This window comes from Pteropus alecto, unplaced genomic scaffold (genome assembly GCF_000325575.1).
Source record: "Pteropus alecto unplaced genomic scaffold, ASM32557v1 scaffold134, whole genome shotgun sequence".
Classification (NCBI taxonomy): Eukaryota; Metazoa; Chordata; class Mammalia; order Chiroptera; family Pteropodidae; genus Pteropus; species Pteropus alecto.
Window position 1 is genome coordinate 792548 of NW_006436283.1, and position 8302 is coordinate 800849.

The 8302-nt window shown below is 65.9% G+C and overlaps 1 protein-coding gene across 3 annotated transcripts; it reads left to right on the forward strand.

The window, feature by feature from the left end:
* Positions 1-54: 54 nt before the first annotated feature.
* PCYT2 (phosphate cytidylyltransferase 2, ethanolamine) lies at positions 55-6093 on the forward strand. Of its 3 annotated transcripts, XM_015589559.2 has the most exons (13): positions 55-1823; positions 2041-2202; positions 2411-2477; positions 3020-3104; positions 3268-3312; positions 3494-3547; positions 3968-4106; positions 4315-4397; positions 4597-4674; positions 4845-4910; positions 5039-5104; positions 5295-5383; positions 5500-6093. In XM_015589559.2, exons 1-13 carry the CDS (start codon positions 1742-1744, stop codon positions 5609-5611), a joined length of 1128 nt encoding a protein of 375 aa, XP_015445045.1. In that variant the 5' UTR covers positions 55-1741; the 3' UTR covers positions 5612-6093. The 3 variants fall into 3 exon arrangements, with proteins under 3 accessions (XP_015445045.1, XP_024902954.1, XP_006912211.1); XM_006912149.3 differs by lacking the exon at positions 3494-3547 and having other exon boundaries at positions 59-1823; XM_025047186.1 differs by lacking the exons at positions 3494-3547; positions 3968-4106; positions 4315-4397 and having other exon boundaries at positions 58-1823.
* Positions 6094-8302: the final 2209 nt, after the last annotated feature.

The following is an 8302-nucleotide window of genomic DNA, read 5'->3' on the forward strand; positions in this document are numbered from 1 at the left end:
GAGCTCCGGCCGCCTGCGCCTGTAGGATGCCTGGGGCCCGGGGTCGCCCCCGCCACGGGCAGCCGGGCGTGAGGGTCCCAGGACGGAGACGGGCCTCTTGGCCCAGCACTGGGCACTTCGTGAGGGTTCTGAGAGAAACGGCTTTCCTTAAGAGGCCCCTTTCCGGACGTTTGCCCATAAGCCACAGACCCAGCCGTCCGTCCCGCCCAGCTCCTGGACGTTGGTGGTGACAGTCCCATGTGTCCGATCTGATAGTTCAGTCGTTTCAGTGCAGTTTCTCGCACTGAAGGAGTCAGGCGCTCAGATGTCCCCCCAGGACTCTGTGTCAGGCTCCCCAGCTTGCCCAGCACAAGACCAGAGAGATTCTCCCGGATGTCTGGGCAGGGTCAGCGCAGAAATCGCCTGACCCTGTCCAGGACCCCCAGCGAAGCCCCCAGGCTCCTGGGTCCACCCCAGGAGGGTTAGGTGCCCATTTGTCTTATCTTCTGTCAAGGCAGACAGCCGGACTTTGAAGACATTTGTGGCTGTCAAGGGATAACTTGCCACCTTCGGTGCTTTCTCAGACCTTTACTTGGTAGAAGCTGGTAGAGAAGCACCCCGACCCGGCCAGCCGGGGCTTCGGAGGAGAGCGGGCGAGACTCCCATGCTTCTGTAGCTGCACCTGCGTCACCTTTGTGAGAGGGAGCATGGCTTTGTGTGGGTAGACTCTGACCTTGGCCCTGGCCAGACCAGGCCGTTGCCCCACAGCCCAAAACCACAAATCGTGGTGACGGAGAAACCCTTGACCTGGTGCTGCCCTGAATTCTTTGTATCCCTGGCCTCGCCCGTCCAGTGGGCACAAGGGCCAGCCTTGCTGCTGGGTTTGAACTTTCCTCTTCTCTTACAACAGGGCCATAGCCCCGCACAGGTTTGTCTGCAGGGCCTGGTGTGCTGAGGTCACAGGTGGCATTGAGTAGGATGGCTCTGTACACACAGTGGCCTGGGTCACCTGGAGAATCGGGGACAGCTTCACCTGCTCAGAAGGCGATGCGAGGAGAGAAGGGGCAGAGCGGGCCCGAGGACCCAACTCAGGGCCTGCGAGAAGCGTGTGGGCCCCCCCCAGTGCACACAGAGCGTGCGGGAGCCTTAGCCACTCTTAAGCCTGCCTGATTTAAGGATAAAAGCTCTAGAACCAGGTGGCAGGGCGGTGACCGTCGGCCCCAGAGAGCGAAGTGTGACTGATTTTCGGGCGGCCGCGTGGAGAGGGTAGGCTTCCAAAGTCAGGAATTGCCCCCATCGTGTCGTGTCTTTGGCTGGGCTTCATTTCCAGTTGGCCCCGGGGACTATGCACCTGTCTCAGGGTTGCGAGATTAGCCCACCCCTGAATCAGCTTGAAGGGACCCCCGTGGTACTTTGCATGGGGTGGAGCTAGTGGCCAGCAGTCCCAGCAGCACTAAGAAGGGGCCGTCCCCGTGCGCTCTTCAGCCCTGAGGTCTGCAGGCCTTGCCCCTGGGCACAGCTGGACGCCCACCGCACCTGCTGCCTCTGGCCCTGGACCCAGGGACCCACGGTGTGGAGAGCTGAGCTCCCCGTTCCACGCAAAGCCCAGGCCCAGTGGCCAGGGAGCAGTCCCCCGTGGAGGCTTCTCCAAGGTCCCGAGCACAGAGGAGATGAACTGTGCCTCCTAGCCGCCCACGGGCCACCTAGTCCCTGCCCTCCTCAGCCCAGGGATTGACCCCCCTGCCCTCTCCACAGCTATGACATGGTGCATTACGGCCACTCGAACCAGCTGCGCCAGGCCCGAGCCATGGGCGACTACCTCATCGTGGGTGTGCACACCGACGGTAGGCACGGCTGCCCTGCTCACCAGCCCTGCAAGTTCCCCTCGTCCTGAACCCCAGCTGGACGAGGCAGCTGTGCAGATCTGGCGACTTCGTCCTGAGCAGCTGCGCTGGCCCGCGGACAGGGCGGCGGCCGCTCGGGCGTGGGAGGGGCTGGCGAGCCTGCGGCTCAGCCCTCCCTGTGTCAGCATCTCACACTCACTCTCTCCCCTGGCCCCAGAGGAGATCGCCAAGCACAAGGGGCCCCCAGTGTTCACGCAGGAGGAGAGGTACAAGATGGTGCAAGCCATCAAGTGGGTGGACGAGGTGGTGCCTGCGGCTCCCTATGTCACCACGCTGGAGACGCTGGACAAGTACAACTGCGACTTCTGTGTCCACGGCAGTGAGTGGGAGGGCTGGAGCCCCAGGGCCTGGGCATCGGGGGTGGTGGGCCTCTTCATGCGTGGGGGGCAGCAAGCCCTGTGGGGGTCTGAGGACACTGGGTCCCTCCGCAGAAACGAGAGCGGGCCTGGGGTAGGGGATGTTGGGCCCTGAAGGTCTTGGCGGCTTCTGGTTAACGGTTCTCGTTCCCACGTGTTTGTCACCCTTAGATGACATCACATTGACCGTAGATGGCCGGGACACCTATGAGGAAGTGAAGCAGGCTGGGAGATACAGGTGAGCCCCGCCACAGCCCCCTTCGAGGGCTGGGACCCAGCGCTGCCCTCGGGCTTCTGTTTCTCTGGCCGTGATGGAGCTGGAGGGCGCCACACAGCGGAGCATCGACGATGCGCGCTGTCCTGTAGGGTGGCCGCAGACCACGGGCGGCTGCCCAGCCATAGACATGTGGGGCGTGACTGGGGGGCAGGTTTTCACTTTAATGGACTTTAAGTTAAAAAGCCAGCGTGGCCCGTGGCTCCCACGTGGGACAGCACAGCCCAGAAGTCCCCTGGAGGGGACATCCCGCAGGGCAAGACCTAAGTTTCCGGCAGGGCGGGGACCGGAGCTGCCGGCACTGCCACTTGTGGGGTGGCGATGCTTTCTCTGTGGTCGTCATCTCCTTTAGTCAGCAGCCCGCCCCACCCTCCTGGTCCTGGTTTTTAATCGGAGCCGAGAGCAGTGAGAAGCCAGGCTGTACACAGCACAATCAAGGGCCGGTGGCCCTCAGAAGGGGTGACCTGAGAGCTTCAACCCACCTGTGTCACTGCCTCTGTCCCCAGAGAGTGCAAACGCACCCAGGGCGTGTCCACCACAGACCTCGTCGGCCGCATGCTGCTGGTGACCAAGGCTCATCACCGCGGCCAAGTGAGTGACAGGATGGGAGTAGAATACTGAGGTCCCCACACGGAGGACACTGATGGGGGTAGGAGGGGGCATGCGCCCTGCCCCGCCGGGCCCCTGAGTGGGCACCAGGGTCCTGGGCTTGGCCGCGTCTGGTGGTGAGGCCCAGCCCAACCCTTCCGTGCAGGAGATGACCTCGGAGTGCCGCGAGTACGCAGACAGCTTCGGCAGGGTGAGTGTCGCCCAGGGCCTCGCCCTCCCCCCACCCTCTGCCCTCCGGGCGCTGACCGGGTGCTGACCGCCAGGCTTGGTCAGCAGGCCGGTCACAGCGGCCACTACCTGGAGGAGGAGCAAGGACTGCCCAAGGACAGGTAGCCTCTAACCAGGTGGCCTGGCCCTGTCTCCATTTTTAGCCCCCTCACTCAACACCTGCCAGGGAGATACTTTTCTCAGAAGGCTCCTCTCAGGTGACCAGATGGTGGTGGCTTCAGTGTGCGGGGTCCCCATGAGGGCTGCATCCACTGGCCTCCTTCCTTGCAGGCCAGTTGCTGGAGCTAGGTGGTGGTAGCTGCAGTGCTCGCTGTGGCCACGGGGTGGAGCCACAGTCCCACTGGCCACAGGGGCCCTGGCTGCCTGGCTGTGGTGTGGACGGGGCACTACCAACCAGCCCTCGGTGTCCCTGCTTAAGACCCTTGCTGGGAAACAGCACCGAGCGAGCGAGCGAGCTGGCACTCCGCAGCTGGGGGTTGAGTCCTGGCCTGCGGCCCCTGCAGCTGCTCCCTGCAGCCCGAGCCTGTGTGGGCGCTCCTGGACTCAGGGGCCTGGAGGCGGGTAAGGGACGTGCCTGTGAGGCCTCTGTTGCTGACCAGACTCCTCTCGGCCTACAGTGCCCGGGGGGGCGGAACCCCTGGACAGGGGTGTCCCAGTTCCTACAGACTTCCCAGAAGATTATCCAGTTTGCTTCTGGGAAGGAGCCTCAGCCAGGGGACACGGTCATCTACGTGGCCGGCGCCTTTGACCTGTTCCGTATCCTCTGGGACTGGGGGTGTTGCCCCAGACCTTTCCCCTGTGTGTCCACAGCTGCCCTGTTGGGCTGGGGGACCTGAGGGCCTCACTGACGCCTCGGGCCCTGGACCCAGGTGGGGTGCAGGGGTGCAGCCATTGGCGGGGGGCGCCGGCGGGCGGGTGGGAGGGCAGCGCTCCTGCCCATCACTTCTCCTGAACCTGGGTGCAGACATCGGGCACGTGGACTTCCTGGAAAAGGTGCACGGCCTGGCGGAGAGGCCCTACGTCATCGCCGGCTTGCACTTTGACCAGGTCACCCCTGGGCAGCTGGGCGTGGGGCTTCTCGGGCTGGGGTTGGGTACAGGTGGCCGTGGAGGGGGTGGGCCCCGGGTGTGACAAAGACAGGGAGATGGGCCGGGGCCTCTTCCTGCAGCGGGGCTTCCCCGTGCTGGTGGGCACCCCAGGGGACCGCTGGAGGGTGCCTGCTGACCTGTCCCCGCTTTGGCCTTAGGAGGTCAACCAGTACAAGGGGAAGAACTATCCCATCATGAACCTGCACGAGCGGACGCTGAGCGTGCTGGCCTGCCGGGTGAGCACCGGGCTGGCTGGCTGGGCGTGCGCAGGGGGACGGCCCGCCACGCCGCCTCCCCAAGCCTCCTCCTCCACATTGGCAGCCTTGGCTGGCCTTTCAGGCCATCTCCCACCACCCACCAGCCTGGCGGGGTCCCGGCTAACCAGCTGTGCCCCCTGTCCCCACAGTACGTGTCGGAAGTAGTGATCGGGGCCCCGTACGCGGTCACAGCAGAGCTCCTGGACCATTTCAAGGTGGGGTCCCGGTGGCCTGCGCTCCAGGGAGGGCTGGGCTGAGGTGGCTCCCTGGGGAGGGCGCCTCTCAGGGCGGAGTGCCACAGGGCGGTGCTGGGAGGGCTTCCTGACCCCGGACCCCTCCACAGGTAGAGCTGGTGTGTCACGGGAAGACGGAAATCATGCCTGACAAAGATGGCTCTGACCCGTACCAGGTGGGTGTGCTGGGCCCGGCTCCAGGGCTGGTCTGGGAAGTGGTCTCAGGAGGCAGGGTGCTGGTGAGCAGGAGGAACCACCCCACTGTGCCAAGGCCACCTCCTTTCAGTGGGGACCCCTGGACCAGGGCAGCTGAGCAGTCTGGGGGGCCGGAGGGGTGCCCTCATCTCCCCTCCGCCCTGCCTCCAGGAGCCCAAGAGAAGGGGCATCTTCTGTCACGTCGACAGCGGGAACGATCTCACCACAGACCTCATCGTCCAGCGCATCATCAAGAACAGGTGAGGGCTGTACTGCGCATCATCCAGCGCATCATCAAGAACAGGTGAGGGTGGCGGGGCACGCAGAGCCCGGAGGCGCCGGGCCGGGCACACAGCTCCCCCATCCTGGCCCGCAGGCTGGCGTACGAGGCCCGGAACCAGAAGAAGGAGGCCAAGGAGCTGGCTTTCCTGGAGGCCGCGAGGCAGCAGGGGGCGCGGCCCGAGAGGGAGCGCGACTGTGACCTCTGACGGAGCTGGCCGGTCGCCAGGAGCCCTCGAGTGCGGCCCTCCCCTGCTCTGCTCCCCGCACCTCCAGTCTGGCTTGTGTCGGCTCCTGCGATCGTCACCGAGGCTGCAGTGTCCCCCGTCTGACTGGCCTGGCCCACAGGGCCCCAGGGTGCAGCAGGCCTTGTGCCCTTTCTCCTAAGCTGCGCAGAGGGCGTTGGGCAGCGGGCAGGCGGGGCGAGCACAGGGCACCACTGACCCCAGGGGTGCCACCCTGAGTGCGCGGAGACCCAGCTTCCATCCTGCTGGCCCCGCTGCTGCTCCCCCACCCGCCCCCAGGGGTCTTGCGTACTCAAGACCCCACTTCCTGCCCACACAGGTCGGAAGGAGCCTCGGGAACAGACTGGCGGGGCCCCCTCCTGCTGTCCCCGAAGATTCTCGATTTTGTACATAACTGGCTGGCGTGCAACCAATAAACGTGGCGGGAGGCCCTCTGTTAGCTGTCAGCCCTCAGGGTGGAACCAGGGGACCCACCCCCTCAGTGCCCTCCCACCGCCCACCCAACAGAGAGGGAGCCCCCAGATCCAAGCCCCTGAACCCCTGGGGCGTGGGGTCTGTCCCCATAGCGCTGCATGGAGCCGCCCGGCCAGGGAGGAACCCGAGCAGGCTCCCCAGTGGGGCCACAGTCTCGGGGACTCTGCACACAGCCCGCCCAAGCGGAGCAGCCCAGCGGCTGCACGGTGCCCACCCATCGCCCGTGGTTTGCTTGGTTTTCTGCTGAGAAGTGCAGACTGTGATGGCGTTTTTCAGCCCCCTCCACCCCCTCCAGAATGGGCGCTGCCAGCAGGCGGGGGCACCAGGGCCAGCTTTTCCTCTCGCTTGAGGGGGGCCTGGCCCGTCTCTCAGTTTAGCTATTCTTGAAGTCTAACTTCAACCCCTCGACAGAAAGCAGTGACTGTGGAGGCCCGCACACCCCCAGCTCTGCAGCCACCGGCTGCCTGCCTTCCTTCTCTCCCCAAGCTGGGGGCACTAAGCTGTGCCCCCAACTTCCAGAGCCCTATGGTGCTGGACCTCCCCACATCCAGAGCGGCAGGCTGCAGGGAGCTCTGTAGACCCAGATGGGGGAGGGCAGGGGCGGCCAGACGCCTTCTCTGACACTGGAGCCAACCCTAGACCTCCCCAGAGCCCACCCCTGGGGGGCACCCCAAGTCGGGGACTGCCCAAAGCAGCAGCCAGGAAGCCCTAGCTGCGCCACGGTTGGAGGAGGTGCAGTGGGACTGGGCTCTGCCCACAGCCTCTCTGAGCAGAGGGTCCCCTAAGGCCCGGCTAGCCAAGTACTCCATGGGGTGGGGGACCCCCCAAGGCAGGCTCAGGCCCTCACTTAACGACCCTGCCAGAGGCCCCGCCTCAGCGGGATGGGGGCAGGGCAGGAGCCAACCTGCAAGGACATGGGGGGCGGACATGGAGGCCGCGGGATGGGTGAACGCAAAGCGCCCAGGTCTGTCTGCGCTGCCCCCGCCCCCAGGAGGCCATTCCTGGCACCAGGTCCCCCTGCTCATGCAGCAGCAGGCACAGGGGTCCCTGGCCTGGCGTCTGGCTGACCCCTCCTGCCTCGGCCAGCCTGGTCATTTGGACACACTGGACACTGCACAGTCCTTCCAGACATGGAATGTGGGGCTCCCAAGAAAAGAGTGACCCCATGAGCTGCCGCCTCAAGAAACCTGGCTCAGAGGCAGGAGAGCCGCCCGGGTGGGCGGTCAGGGTCTAAGGTAGGGGAACGTCGGAGCGGGCTGCGGAATCTCCATGCAACAAAGGAAGGTGGGCGCGGGGCCTCTGGCCCAGCTGGGCGGGGCTTCTCGAAAGCTTCCAGGGCCAGGTAAGGCTGGGGCCCACAGGGGTCTCAGCAGCGTTCTCCCAGCAGTGGGGTTTGGGGTGACCCTGTGCAGGGTGTTTCAGGAGAGCCGCGGGACTTGGTGGGGGCCCGCCAGTGTGGTCTGGGGGCAGAGCCCCCGTTTAGAGCCCGAAAGGACCCTGGCCCCTCCAGCGGCGCCCGCCCCACTCGGAGGCCGGTGGCACTTCTCATTTATTCATTTAGCCATTTACTGCAGAGATGGGGGGGGCGGTACTGGGCCAGGGGTCTGGGGGTACCCGAGCTGGCCGCGGGCTGCGGGGATCCACGCGGGAGACAAGTGACTCCAAGTGTCCGTCGGCCTCAGACGCTGCGACAGTCAGCGGCTCTGAGCGACAGGGAGACGTCCGCCTTGCACTGGAAGGTGGCGCGGCCGTCGGGGAGACGTTCGCAGCTGTGCAGGTGCGGGGTGATGTGCTTGACGCACACGGTCTGCGGGCAGGAAGCGGCTGAGGGGCGGCCAGCGCCCCGCGACCCCCGCTGCCTCCGCCCCCTCCTTAGCCTCCCACCTCCAGCGCCCCGGCGGCTCTGAGCGACAGGGAGACGTCCGCCTTGCACTGGAAGGTGGCGCGGCCGTCGGGGAGACGTTCGCAGCTGTGCAGGTGCGGGGTGATGTGCTTGACGCACACGGTCTGCGGGCAGGAAGCGGCTGAGGGGCGGCCAGCGCCCCGCGACCCCCGCTGCCTCCGCCCCCTCCTTAGCCTCCCACCTCCAGCGCCCCGCAACCCCCGCTGCCTGCGCCCCCCCCCCAGCCTCCCACCTCCAGCGCCCCGCCACCCCCTTGCCCCCACCGCCCACCACCTCCA

Excerpts from the sequence above, each read along its gene's own strand:
- PCYT2 (XM_015589559.2), top strand. The coding sequence starts at position 1,742 with ATGGTGCATTACGGCCACTCGAACCAGCTGCGCCAGGCCCGAGCCATG. Across the intron at positions 4,911-5,038 it reads AGCTCCTGGACCATTTCAAG|GTAGAGCTGGTGTGTCACGG; the intron begins GTGGGGTCCCGG and ends ACCCCTCCACAG. Across the intron at positions 5,384-5,499 it reads CAGCGCATCATCAAGAACAG|GCTGGCGTACGAGGCCCGGA; the intron begins GTGAGGGCTGTA and ends CCTGGCCCGCAG.